General features: G+C 50.4%; 1 protein-coding gene and 1 long non-coding RNA gene across 8 annotated transcripts in view; one reads left to right on the top strand and one right to left on the bottom strand.

Moving 5' to 3' along the window:
- Positions 1-14,012, bottom strand: part of PARVA (parvin alpha) — a 192,656-nt gene that overhangs the window by 7,955 nt on the left and 170,689 nt on the right. Inside the window, exon 13 of one of the 7 annotated variants that reach the window (XM_058688275.1) lies at positions 11,203-13,254. The exons of the other annotated variants lie outside the window; for them this stretch is intronic. Within the exon in view, the coding sequence (XP_058544258.1) occupies positions 13,178-13,254 (77 nt within the window). The 3' untranslated portion in view covers positions 11,203-13,177. Of the gene's footprint in view, positions 1-11,202; positions 13,255-14,012 lie in introns of those variants that run through there. 7 annotated transcript variants of the gene reach the window in all.
- LOC131487489 (uncharacterized) overlaps positions 4,168-14,012 on the top strand; it is an 80,885-nt gene continuing 71,040 nt past the window's right edge. The window contains exon 1 of the long non-coding RNA XR_009249777.1: positions 4,168-4,706. This is a non-coding gene — a long non-coding RNA (uncharacterized LOC131487489). The remainder of the gene's footprint in view (positions 4,707-14,012) is intronic.

Here is a 14,012-nt window from a genome sequence, read left to right as displayed (position 1 = left end):
TGTCCACCGGCGAGCTGGCAGGGCTGGATGCGGTGATTTTCCCGTGCCGTGGACATCTAGACCCCGTGAATCTTCCTTCCATGTTCCCGCTGCAGCAGGCCGCGGTCCTGGGCTGCGGGCTTGGAGATGCCGGGTGGGCGGTGGGAGGCAGACGTGATGGCCGGAGCGCCTGTGAGGGAATGAGCTCTACCTTCCTGGAGCACAGATCGCTGGACCAACAGCCATGAGGGTCAACACCTGGGAGTTGGCAGCAGTTTTGGTGGAGGGAGGAGAGAAGCCAGCCTGCCGGGGGCCTGCCAGAGGGACTCCACCCTCTCACCTGAGCATCGCCGAGATGAGAGATGCCCCGGATGGAAGCTAAGTACCAGTTGATGTGTCCCGGGTTGGGGGGAGGGGCTGAGACTCGGACCGGCAGCTTCCTTGGCAGTGGGAACGACTGTGGGGGGTGGGGGGCAGGGGGGAATGATTGCGGGTCTTGAGGGGCATCGGAGTGGGTGCCACAGCACCTGCAGCAACAGCCCTCCCTTCTCCCAGACGTGTCTAGGGGAGAGGCTCGGTCTGCTGGCTTCGTGGACCCCGGGCTGGCCTGGCCTGGCCTTCCCCAGCAGAGGAGAATCGGTGTCTGTCCCTGAACACTCGCCCTCAGCTGCCAGAAATTCTGAAGGCAAAAGCTGAGGAATTCGAAGCATTTATGACTTAGCAGGATTGTTCCCAAACTGCAGGCGTCTCTAAAGAAGCTTTCTGGATTTCATTGTGGTTGCTTCTCAGCTCTTAGATCCTGGCCAACGACTCCCTGGGTCTCACTTTTCAGGGCTGCCCTCTGGCTGCAGGGTCATGGCCTCCATGAGGTTGGCTGCCTAACACATGGGTTTTTGCAAACCTTGCTGCCTTCCTGAAGGGAAAAAGCATAGAAACTGGAGTCGGATGGTTCTAGCCCTTTCTAGAGGGTCATCTTGGTCACATCTCGGGTTTTTTGCTCATTTTTCACATGGCTTGCCACCCCTGAGAACCTAGGGTAGTGGCTTGTCTAGAGGAGAAAAATCTATCTGAGCAGAATAACACGCATGCTTTTTCCTAGTAACTGTTTCTCTTGAGTTTGAACAGTAGCTACTCTCTTCTTACAGATTCTGCCTCTGGTCTTTAACCCCAGTTGCAGCTAATTGGCCCAGGGGTGGGCGTCTGACCCACACAGAGCCAGTGATTAGCATTCAGGCACTGATTTGGAGCCCTGCATTGGTGTCCTAAGCTATAAATTCTGTCCACAATGGCAAATAGCTTTCCTTTCTATACTCCCACTTCCCTCCCACTCCACTGCAGACATCACTGGCCGGGGAAGAGTGCGGGATTGATTAGTAATGTCTGCCACAGGTGTGTGAGGAGCATAGTAAGCATGATGTTGTTTGCCAGCCCTGGTCCTAGCAGTAAGAATTCATATTTAACGTGGAACACTCAGCTTTACCCAATGTCCACAGCAACACTACCGTTCAGTCCCCCTGACCAGCACCGGGTGATGCAATGGGTCTGCTCAGACTGGGATGGTTACTAACGTAGTTGGAGCACAGCTTCAAGCCTGAAGAGAGTGAGGTGGGAAGGAGACACTTGAGTCAGGCAAGCAGAACCGAGCCTCATCCTTAACAGGTGACAAGCCCCACCCCCCCCATATCTCACTACAAAGAACGAGGCTCAGAGAGGTAAAGTGACTTGCCCAATAGCACACAGCTAGAGAGCGCCAGGCCTTGATCCCAGGTGCTGTGCTCTAACTAGAAGTTCCCAGGGGTTCTGGCTGTACCTATTTATTTTTTAATGTTTATTTATTTATTGAGAGAAAAAAACGCAAATGGAGCAGGGGCGGAGAGAGAGGAGAACAGGATCTGAAGCAGGCTCTGTGCTGAGAGCAGAGATCCCAATGTGGGGCTCGAACTCCCGAACCGTGAGATCATGACCTGAGCCGAAGTCAGACGCCAGGCACCCCTGGCTGTACCTAAACTATGTGCTTGTGCACTCCTGTTTGGGTCTCTCCTGGGTCTGTGTAACTTGACTCCCTGACACTTTGGGATAATGTAAAAGAAGATGTCTGCTAGATGGCCTGCTTGCTTTTCCCTAGAGTTCCATTTTGAAATACTTCACGGAGTTATTGTCAGTGTTCATCGGTGCGTTATTGTAAATATGCATCAAAACAGCGTTCGTGCAGAGGCCTGTGTGAGTAATCCTGGTTGGGAGTGGAAGAAGCAGCAACTTTCAGTGGAGTCCGTTCACACACGAGCACAGGCGATGCCAACAGAATTATGTGCTCTCTGCAGGGTGGCCAGGCCGGGCCTGGACTGTGGGCCAGGATGGCTGTCACCACGTTTCTTTAGTTCACTGCCACTGGGCCCATAGATATTCCCTGAAGCAGATGCCAGAGCCATCCCCTGGCTGCAGGGTGGGGGCGGGTAGGGAAGGAAGATTGGAAAGGGTGGCGGGAGGGATCGCAGGCGGCCCTGGAAAGGCGTGGTTATTAAAGACCCAGTGTCTAGTTGGAGGATCTGGGCACTTTGATGGTGGCGCCCTCCTCCTGGCTCTTTTGATCAGCTCCCAGGCCTGAGCTCCTGCCTCAACCCCTGCCCTGTGGTTCCCCCCCATGGGGCTCCAAGGCTTTCTGCTCAGCCCCCTCTGTGAATGATGCCACTCCCTCTGATCTCAAGCCTCGCTTCCTGCCCGGGCTCAGCCCTACCTGCTGGAGTCCTCCTGCCTGAACTGTTTTCCAGCCTGTGTGAGCCTCACCTGTGAGACCTCAGCAGTTCTGGCTGCTTCTCTGGGCACAGCAGCGCTCAGCCTCCCTAGCCCTCAGGCTCTTTTCCTCCCTCCAGACTCAGCCTGTCTCCTGCTTTCTGCCCAGAGTGGGACAGTCCCCCTAAATCCCCACTCCAGGGCAAAAGCACGCCACTTCTTTGCTGGAGAAAAAGCGAGGCTCCCTCAGCTGTTAACACCTGCGCCCCTTCCCAGAGCACCCCGCATAACCAAGTGCTTGGCAAGAAAAGACAACAGAACGGACCTTCAAAAGAACACCTTTGGAGTTTTGTTCCATCTTTCTTGATTCAGCTTCAGAGTTTCCTATTAAGGAAAGCTTCACCATTCCCCCTCTGCCAACCAACTAGATAAATACATAAAATAAAGTCAAGAGGAAACACAGTATTTGAGATGTTAAAAGGAACACAGTTGGAGTTAAACCCCATCGATAACTGCTCTTGACCCGTTTCTAGCCTGTGTGGCCCTGAGAAACTGGGATTATAGGAACATGGAGACAGCAGGGAATTGTGGGGAGAATGAAGATTTCAGAGTCAGAGCTGGTTTTGAGTCCTGGCTAGTGAGCCTTTTAGAACCTCTGTTTTCTCCTCTGTAAAAATAGGGATAAAAATAGCAGCTACATGAGAGTAGCTGCTGAGTTCTCTGCAAAAGCCAATGATGTGCCTAACACATGGTTGGAGGCCACAAGGGTTTGTCTACAGTCTTTCCTTGACTTCTGGGGCTCATCTCTGAATCAAAGCCTCTTGACCAGGAAGGGGCTTGGAGCTGAGCTTTCCTGAGTGGGAGCATCTGTCCCCGGGCAACACCCTCAGCTTTGGAAAAATGTGGGTTCTACCTGGCACAACCAGACGGGGTCTGATCCCAGAGACGAGGGGATTAGCAGGATCCCAGCAGGGACTGCAGTTGGAGGGGGTCAAGCAGAGCAGAAGCGTGGGTTCCGTGTGGGGTCTAAACCGGGGGCCAGGGGAAAGGAGCAGGGCTTGGAAGTCACTAGACTGTACACACACGGGGATGAGGGCATGCCTGTTTTGTTCTCTGCGGTATTGTGTACCTAGCACAGCGTCCGGCACTGTCTTTCTTGAACAAATGAAGAATAAATGAATGACAACCTTATCAGTCGGAGCCTGGTGGCTTCAGGAATTCCTTTTCAAAACAAGGCAAAGGAGACCAGCTGCTGGCAGGAAGCAGAGGGCCTCTGGCAAGCAGACGCGTCTGTCTGGATGCAAAGCGTTAGTGATTGGTCAGGCAGCGTGGAACCGGATTCTAGCAGGTTCTATGGGCAGGCATAGAAATTCTGGTCTCTGGATGATGGAAACCATGGAGGGTACTGAGGAAGATCTAGTGAATTCAAGATGTTAGAACTTGAACTCTAGAGCCAGACTGCCCAGAGCCCAGTTCTGTCACCCACGAGGCATATGACCTGTATCAAGTATCGAACCTCTGCACCTTTACTTTTTCCTTTATAAAACAAGGATGGTAATAGTATGTCACAGGCTTGTTGAGAGGATTCAATGAGATTATTTGTAGGAAGTCCACACTAAGTGCTCGGTAAGCACCGCTGTTGGGACTATTTGAGAGGAGTGGGAGATTATCGGAGCTGTGTTTCAAGATAGTGAAGCAGGGAACAGGTGCAGGATGGATTATCCCAAAGCGAATCTAGTTAAGAGGTCATTGCAATATCCAGGCATGAGAGGATAGGGCCTAAATTAGGGGAATGATTGGGGCCTGAAGCGGAGATCAGTGCAAAACAGGTGGTTCATGAAGAAGCAACCAACAGAACTGATTGGCTGTGGTGGAGGGGAAGGTCAGAGGAGGGGGGAGGAGAAAACTCAGAACTCCTTTGTGCCTCTGAGAGCGAGGGTGCCTGGGTAGGAGATGGCACCCCCAGGAGGGACGACGGACGTCTAAAGAAGGAGCAGGTATGGAGGATAAAAATTCAGCATGGGCATGCTAAGTTGCACTTGGGGTAGCCCAGTCATGGGGAGATGTGAAGCTGGAAATGCCCAACGAGCTGGGTGAGATACTGGGGCTGGGGGGAGAGCAGGCCATCACAGAAGCTGGGCAGAGACCTAAGAAGTGTGGAGGATGCACCTAGGTGGTGTTCACATCTGGGGAGAGGCAAAGAGCCCACCTGGGTACAAACGGCAGCAGCCAGCGGGTGGGAGAGAAGCAGAAAAGCGTGGCGTCTGTGAAACCTTGGGGGCTGAGCTCCTGGTAGGAGGTGATGGATAGTGAGGTCAGATGCTGCAGAGCCAGGAAAAGAGGGGTCGGGACCAGCCCCGTGGGTAAAGAGCTGACGACGCAGAGAGCAATTTCAGCCGCTGGAAAACTAGTAGTGGCTTCTGGGGGTTCATGAGAGGAAGGAGAAAGGGAGGAAGTGGAACCAGGAGGAAGCGTCATAGGAAAAATGTGAACCAGGGCACAGGGTGAGGGAGAACTGGCTTAAGTGCAAGTTGTTTTTCATCTCAGAAATCTGCATGGTCTGGAGTGAAAGCCAGGATGCTGGAGGAGAAGGGAGCTGGTCCTGGAGGAGGCAGGCGGCGGGAGGGGCAGCCTGGGAACTGGGGCGGGAGGAAGAGAGACGCAGTGGGATGTTGAAATGCTACGGGAAAACCACGAAGCCAACAGCTTTGAGTTGTTGGTAAAGGAAGAGGTGAAGGCATGGTGCGGGGAGAAAGTAGGCGGAGGGGCATGGGGAGAAGATAGGGAGCAGGTGTTCGGGGGAGAGGAAGGGAATCCACGAGAGATGGTGGAGGACGCACAGAAGCCAGGGAGCATCTGAACGCAACTGAGGAGTCAGCTGGTACGTGTCCAATCTGTGATTTTCTGCAGCAGTTCCGTGCTGGGGAACAAGAATAAAAATGTCCACTAGTGGGATGTGGAGAGGCAAGGAGACTTTGAGTGCAAGGACAGAGTCAAAATGACTAGCAGTGGAGTCCAGACTGGATTTTGGAGTCCTGGCTCACTATCTGCGGTCTGTGGAATAAAGACAGTGATTTCTCAGCAACAAGTAAGATTTGAGACAAATGACTGTAAATCTCCGTTTGGCCTTAGGGTTAGGGTAGGTTGTGTGTTTTCTTGTAGCAGCAAACCTGTATGGAACGTGAAATCACCGATCCTAGGGGCAAAAGCCCCTAATGATTATATGGCAGCTGGGGCTGGGTTGTTTTCTGGGAGAATCTACGTAGGGCGCCTCAAACGTATCTGGTCCTATCTCATCGTGTCACTGAATTCTTTCAAGTGAGCTGTGTCTGTCACCTACCTCCACTGGATTGGAAGAATCCGTTTGGGAAGGGACTCTGTACTTTCTGATCTCATTTTGTGCATAGCGAGGGGCTGAACTCAGAACAGGAAGTCCACGAATATTCCCTGACTCGACTGCATCCTGATCATGCACAGTCCGGGGCCTGGCCCGGGGGAGCTGACAGGATTCTTGTTGTCCTGTGGTGTTTTGGTGTCCCACTCATCAATGCTTGGGCATACTTATGTAGGGGTTGGAATCCTCCTGAACAGGAGAGAAGCCGCGTATCTTATTAACAAAGAGCACCGAAGGTATGCGGGTCAGGAAGCCATTTCATCCGGATGAGTGAATTTCATGAATGAAAGCGATTTGGCAGGTCCCCTGATTAGGGTGGTTGCTGGTGGGCTTGGTCTTTCACAGTCAATGACAGACCTGGTCATGGGTCTGGACATGCAATTCTGATGTGAGAGAATGGGGCATTATGGGAATTAGCCCAGAGAACCAAAGACGCAGAAAGACTCAGAACACGGTCGAGGTAAGGGCACCATGGCCTCGGTAACCTGGCTTAGCGCATGCTCACTGGTTACCATGTTATGGCCCATTATTGTTTTTCATTTTTGTTTATTTTTTTGAGAGAGAGCATGAGCGAGCACGAGTGGGGTAGGCGTAGAGAGAGGATCCCAACCGGGCTCCGTGCTGTCAGTGCGGAGTCTGACGCGGGGCTCGAACTCACCACTGTGAGACCATGACCTGAGCTGAAATCAAGAGTCGGACACTTAACGGGCTGAGCCACCCAGGCGCCCCTTACTTTCCATTTTTTTAAGCCAAGTGCCCCCAGTTCTGTGAGTTTGTATTCTCCAATATCGTGACGAATGAGGAGAGATGGGGTAACCTCTGAAGCTTGAGTGGAAAAAGGCTTCCAGGAGCAGCTTTTCAGAAACATCGTCATTTGCCAAAGGGCAGGCACGGTGTTTCTGTGGGCGGGCGGTGAGGCCATTGTCAGGGTTTCCAGGAAGACATGTACGAACCTGAGAGTCACAGAGTCCCAACCCTGTCTCCCATACCAAGCAAATGTGTAACAGATTAAATATTTATCTATTGTCCTGTCCACCTCAATAAGACATGGCACTCTTTAAAACGGCTGCCTTAATGACGTCTGTGTGTGTTGGAATGCGGCCCTGGGCTAACAAATCGCATCTGAAGATGTGGAAACATGAAAATCAATAACAAGAAATGAAAAGGCTGTTTCGCCGATAAAGCATCGTTTATCTTAATCTGTGGGGCTTCTCAGAATTTCCTAAGTGCCCTTTGAAATGCCAGCGTCAAAGCTGGGGACCACGTGTATGCGGAAGGCCCAGGGGAGTCGTCGAGGCAGAAGTGCTGATGGCTCAGGCGGCAGGAGCCTGCTGGGGAGAAGCGTCATTCTGGGGCAGGCCCCCACTGGACTGGTTTCCAACCAGATTGCTCCCCAGCGGGGGTTTCCAGGGATATTTCTGGGATTTCAAAACTCTCAGTGAAAATAATATACCATCGGAATGAGAGATATTTCACAAGATGTTAACCGTGAAGCAGAAGTGACCCGCTTTTGGTAGGCTTAATACAATGTGGTGGGCATTGTAACAGTCACTTGCACTGACTAATATGAATTGGGAAAATAAAATTATTATTCCACCTCCAGGAAGCCTATACCTTACCTGACCCTAGGCTGGAGGACCGCATTCCTGCCTCCCTCCCACCCCCGACCCCGCTGAATCCACACTGGGACCCAACGACACAAGTCCTCTGTGGTGAGGAGGTTGCAAACACTGGGCCTCAGGGATTGGCTTTCTGGCTCTAGCCCTTTCCTTTGCTTCACGCACACACCCTCCTCTGGTCTTCAGGCTCCCTTACCTCTTCTCAGGGGATGAAAATACAGGAAGGTTGGAGGTGGCTTAGGACCTCCTGCCCTCCCAGCAGCCCCAGGGAGGCGGAGGATGAGGCTTTCCTAAGTACACCTCGGCTTCCAGATTGGGGGTGGGCAGAGGCTCGTCTCCTCTCCTGATCTCCTTTGCTCTCTGGCTGTCACCATGGTTTGTAGATGGAAGGCCAGCCTCAGACGCCATTATTGCTGACTGCTTTCTGCAGAGTTTTCTCGCACGGTGGCCAGAAGGCTTGTGAATACACACTGCCTCCCACTTTTCTCATAAAATCCACAGGCCTCTGACACCTCTGAGCTGATACCCCTTCTCCCTACCTCACTCCTTACACTCCAGCCAGGCTGGCTTTCTGCAGCTCCCTCCAGGGAGCCGAGTCTTCTCCTGGCTTGGGGTCCTCACCTATGCTGTTCCCTTGAAGGACAAGCTCCTCACATGAGGAGATGTCACTTGAAAACATCACTTTGCCAGAGGCCTCTCTTGACCTCAAAACCCAAGCGGGGCCTCTTTCACAGGTTTTTGTATTTGTCCTCAGTGGTCACCATAGCTTCTGGGCACCACTGATTTGTGATTTTTGTGTGCATGTGTGTCCCCAAGTGAGCTCCACAAATGAGCCTCCTTTGTCATGGGACCCGGCACGCCTAAGACATCGTAGACACTCAGTGCATGCTTGTTGACTATCTGGCCAGCTGGTTAAATGAATGAATGAGCTCCACAGAGCGCTCATCCTGCAGATTTTCAGGGGGGTAAGTCAGTCCCATGGTCAGATGCAATCTGGACGTGCCCTCATCTGTCTCCCTGCAGAGGGCATAATATGCCTCCGTGTAGGAGACTCTGCAATGAGCTCCAGTGAGGAAACAAAAGTTAGGGCTCCTGGGTGGCTCAGGCGGTTAAGCATCCAACTCTTGGTTTCAGCTCAGGTCATGGTCTCGCGGTTCGTGGGTTCGAGCCCCGCATGGGGCTCAGCACTGACAGTGTGGAGCCTACTTGGGATTCTCTTTCTTCCTCTCTCTCTCTGCCCCTCCCCCACTCACTCTCTCTGTCTCTCAAAAATAAATAAAACTTAAAAAAATTACAAAGGAAAAGAAAACAAAAGGGAAAAAATAAAACCAAAGCTGTAGGAAGTGAGTTTAATTTTCTTTAGCCTCACATTTCCCAAACGTATTTGAATGTGACATTTTTTTCCATCTAACATCGATTAACATCCCACAAATGTACTTTAAGATGTGCTTCACTGGTGGCTTCCTACTTGGGAAGCCTGAAACTCAAGATCGTCAGCCTGGGTGTGGGGGCCGCTTATCTCGTGCTGAGCACCCTCCTGGATGCCTGTGCATGTATTCACGTGGGCAGTCACCACCCTAATAAAGCAGGGAGCCTGAGCAAATTCTGGAGCTAGCCTGGGTTTATATTTTATTTTTCAGGGGAAAGAGGGAAAAACAGCCGACGTTTGGCATTTGCAGATAGAACATGGTGTTTGCAGATACGATCTTTGTAGTTATGACAGTGAGCAACTTGTACACGCTGACTTGTCTTTTGCTGAGACCTGAATCCGTAAGTGTTGGGAAGCTGGTGTGTGGACACAGGTCCCTTAGTGGCTGAGTGAGTCTACCTCCTATGTAGCATTTGCATCTCAATGCAGTTCTGTTCTTAGTATTTTCTTGAATTTTCCAACAGACCTGAGTGAATTTTATGGAGGGGCGATTGCATGCGATATTAGCATGAGTGAAGGTTTCAGGACATATCCCTCTTGCATAGTTAGGATGTTTAATGTAGGTAGGCTTCCTGAGGTGCAGCTGCATTAGATGCATTGGGTCTCAAATTATTTTTGATCAGCCCCTGCTTAGGGCAAAACTGCTTGACCTACCAACTCCATCTAGTCTCATTTTCCAGCGGAAAAATAAATTGGTGATAATTGGGGGGGAAGTGGATCATGTATACATTGGCTTTAGCACTGGAGTATGGACAATTCATATTTGAACCACAATGTATACATGTCTGAGAGTCCGGTCATTGGAAAATTACAGTTCCAGAATACTGTTGATGCAAATAAGCTTCAGAGCTTCAGTATACTAGGGAGGGTTAACCAAGCAACCCACAACAAAATAAACTGATAATGGTAAAACCAAGCTGACAGTAATTCATGATTAGAAAGTACTGAATGTAGCCATTGCAAATCGCAACCAACTCAAGGCAACACTGGCGATGTGCCGATAAAGGGTCTTCTCCCAGATTTTGGGAACGTCAGCTCTGTGCCTGCACATGGGAAATGGGAATTTGCTGACAGAACGGAGCAGTGCGCGCCTTTAAAAAATTTCAGTTCAGGATGCATGAGAACGTCTCTGGTAACATACCCCTTACCCATAACCCACTAGATCTCAGCTTCAACTTTTGAAATCATCACCTCAGCAGCGTCTCCTCCTTCGAGGAAGGCTTTCCTTGCCTGGCTCAAGCAGACCAGAGATGTTTATTTGGATTTATAAAGTGTTTACAATCTCACTTAAAAAAGTTTTAACATCCAGTGTGAATCTCCAAGATGTAATGTTAAGTGAAAAAAGCAATGTGCATGACAGTATGCATACTATGCTATTTATGTAAAGACATGATGTTATATATGTGTTGATGCATTCTGTGGCCGGAATAGCTCTGGAAATGAATATGCAAAAACAGATCAAAATAGTTGCCAATAGTATCTGCTGCTGGGGGAGGGGAGAGAGGCAGACTGAGTTGTGTTTTTTTTTTTTTTTTTTTTTTTTTTTTACTACTCATTCATGCTCTTTCAGTTTTGTACCATTTGTAAGTAAACTATTCAAAATATCAGTTTAAGTTTGGAAGAGAAAAGGCCAAAAAAAAAAAAAAAAAAAAAAAGAGGCAGTAAGCCTACAGAGAGTTGATTCTTGGTTTCTTCTTTTTAAAGAGGTGAGGGTTAAGTTTGGTTTATTTATTGTTCTGATCCCTTTCTCCACCTTCAAAAACATGGTCGCGTATTCAGCAAGAGATTCTAGAATCTAAAGGAAAGCCTCCAGAGGAGGTGAGATGTCGGACCCAGGCCCTAGGTCTGGGCAAAGATGAGGCAAAGACCTCCATCTTGAGACATAGTATTCTGACAAATTGGCCCCGTTATTGAAAACCTGCCCAGCGTTCTCATGCATTTCCATACCATGTATATGCAGAATACAAAAGGAGGGCTCTTAATGAGGCCACTTGTACCTTGTACATTTGCAGCATGAATATAAAGAAAAAAGGACAACAGAGGAGACAAAATTCGTATAGCAAAGCATGTTTAAGTGAACACATTCCTCTCATTTCATCCCGCTTCTGGACTGCTCAAGGAGACAAAGCAATGGTTTATATTGATTTGCTGTCAGGAATTTAGATGAGCACACACAGAAATATTATACTATTTAGTGTTTCCTAATGAAAAACGTAGTATTTCATTAATCACATAAAAAGAGTTGTATTCTTTTACATAATTGGCACGAGAGAGTACATTGTATTTATATCTTAAAAGCTCATTATGCTGAGTAACAATGATTTCTTAGAGCAAAATGTCCACGGAAATATTGTGGTGTATCTAAATTTTATGGGTTCTGAGTTACTGCAGATAGAGAGCAGGAAATGCGTCGAAGCTGGAAGGAAATGTTTGGGACAATATGGGAGGCCCAACTTGTTGGGGGTGGGGTGGGGCTGTGGGCTGTAGATAGAGATCAAAATTAATTCCTCAAACTAGAGGTGGGCTTTGGGCAATGAGCCGAAAGTAGTGCCAAAGCAGGCACAGACTTCAGGCGGGTCTACAGGCTGGTGTCCATCTGGCATGTTTAGGAAAATTCTATAATGAAGATATAATATGAGAACGAGTTATTATTTACCCCAAGGCCTTGGTCAATGGAAGGGTACAAGTGTTAAGTACCACAAGCCCCACCCCTCTTCTGGGGGTGTCCCCCTCCCCATGGCAAGTGTGCAAATGCTTCCTCATGCTTCTTGTCCTTCTGGTCACCCCCATTTTGGCCCCTTTTCTATTCTCACAGAACCCAGCAGCCTGGGACTCCCAGACCTATATTTCAGAGTTGGGTTCACAGAGAGGGGATACGAGTAACCGCAAGCCCGCGAGTAAACCCACGCAAGGAAACTGCTCGGCTTGGGTCTAAATGACTTACATTTTTCCTCGCTTGAATTAGCCAGTAATTGCATGTGGGCAGACTTAGCCAGGAATGGTCTAAATGATCAATTAGAAGGCAAAAAGGAGTTCCTTTCTTTAAAGTTCAAGGGTCCCTGTTGAAGGGCCCTGCTTCCCAAGCCACGCTCACGTGGGCCTGCGCCCAGCTCTCTGTGGTGCCTGAGGCTACCGTACATTTGCCTAACGATAATGAATTGAGTACTTATTTTGCAGGAAAATATAGGGCACTTCCATTACATGCAATCAAGCAAAAAGGCTGCAGAATGTGCCACTCCATTAATTTTAAACAGAATTCTTCCCAAATATCACCCTGAAACCAGAGAGTATGGGGTTGTTAAAAAATCTGAAGGAATTAAGAGTAATTTTCATTTGTACAAAGTAGTGGAGGGACAGGACTCCTGCCACACACACACACTATTAATTGACTTAAATTGGATTCGCCAATTTCAGTGTGAATCACTAAGCCACGATGCAGCTCGCCTGGTGGGGGGATGGGTGGGCTCCCGCCATCTTTGAGGGTGCAGGTGCCCAAATCGTCCCCCACAACTATAGACTAATGGGATGGGCTAGTTATTAACAAGCATGTTCAAAGAAGAAAAACACGTGCCAGCCTCTGGCAAGTCACGTAGCCTCTCTGAGCCTCAGTTGCCTCATCTGAGCATTATAATCTTCCAAGGGGATTAGAATACCGGCTTCAGTGGGGATCCTTGAGTGTTAAGGAGTTTGAGGATGTCAGAGCACTTAGCGTGGTGCCCGGCACCTAGTTTACAACCATTAAATGGTAACGATTATCTTCGTTTTCATCTTCTAAGGGGAGTCTCTTGTGCCTAAACTGGTTCCCGAATCGCACTGAGGAACTCTGGAGCTGGCACCAGATGGGAGGAGTGGCCGGGTCAGTCCCCACTGCCTGGGAGGTGTGAGTCAGCCCACCGGGTTACTGGTCATTTCCTTCCTAACTTCAGCTCCACTCTCCCCGGGCGGTGGCTGGACTGGCGGGAGAGCACAGGGCTGGACACGGGAACAAGCAGGTTAAGGTGGCCGGGGAACGGGCCAGGGTGCCCCTCACTCCACGTTCCGGTACTTGGTGAAGAGGTTGTACAACACTCTCAGTGTGGATTTCAGGTCACAGTTGACAATGTCTGCGTAGAAAACAAAACACACGCTGCTTCAGTGGGGCCGCCTAGCCCAAAGCAGACATCCTTCCTGGTCTCCTTCCTTCCACTGCCCGCTTGTGTGCCCAGCATGGTCCCGGGGTGGGTGTCCCCCCTCACCCACAGGACATCGTTCTGTGTTCCTGAAGAGCGTTTGGTACTGCTGGGAGAGAAAAAGCATCCCCCACGAGGCCACCAGAGGCAGGTGGGTGGTGAAGGATGGGCAGTGTGCGCAGCAAGAATTCGGAGCGAGGGGCAGAGGTGCCGAGCATGGGGGTCTCCCCTGACCCCAGGGCATGCAGGCTTCGCTCTAGAAGCCACATCTCTGCACGAGGGGCCCCTGCCCCGTCCCCTGAGTCTCCCTGGTCTGTGGGGCTCCTCTGCCTTCAGCTTCGGCCACAGAGCCAGCCAGGAGCGGTGGGGAGGAGTGGAGGGCCTGGGGCTATAGTTGGGGGACCAGGAGGCGAGTCAGGACTGAGCTGCCTCTCCTTAGGCAGGGAGGGCCCCCCCCCCCCCCCGAGGGCACAGACGCCCACCTGGTGAGAATATGCAGTAGACAAGGGTCATCAGGGGACAGACTGCTTCAGGTGGAGGACAGGGCAAGACAGCTGGCTTTGCGGCCGGGAGTTTGTATTTTCAGGAGAGTTCTGCCACGGGTTCCCCAGCTTCTGTACAACCATTTCCTCCCCCCATCCCTTTCTTCTCTGGTTGCCCCTTGAGCCCTCGGCTGCCGCCTCTGTCCTACA

The sequence above is a fragment of the Neofelis nebulosa genome, chromosome 10 (assembly GCF_028018385.1).
Source record: "Neofelis nebulosa isolate mNeoNeb1 chromosome 10, mNeoNeb1.pri, whole genome shotgun sequence".
In the NCBI taxonomy this organism is placed as follows: Eukaryota; Metazoa; Chordata; class Mammalia; order Carnivora; family Felidae; genus Neofelis; species Neofelis nebulosa.
The sequence above is the reverse complement of the archived record's forward strand: the minus strand, read 5'-3'. Positions and strand labels throughout refer to the sequence as shown.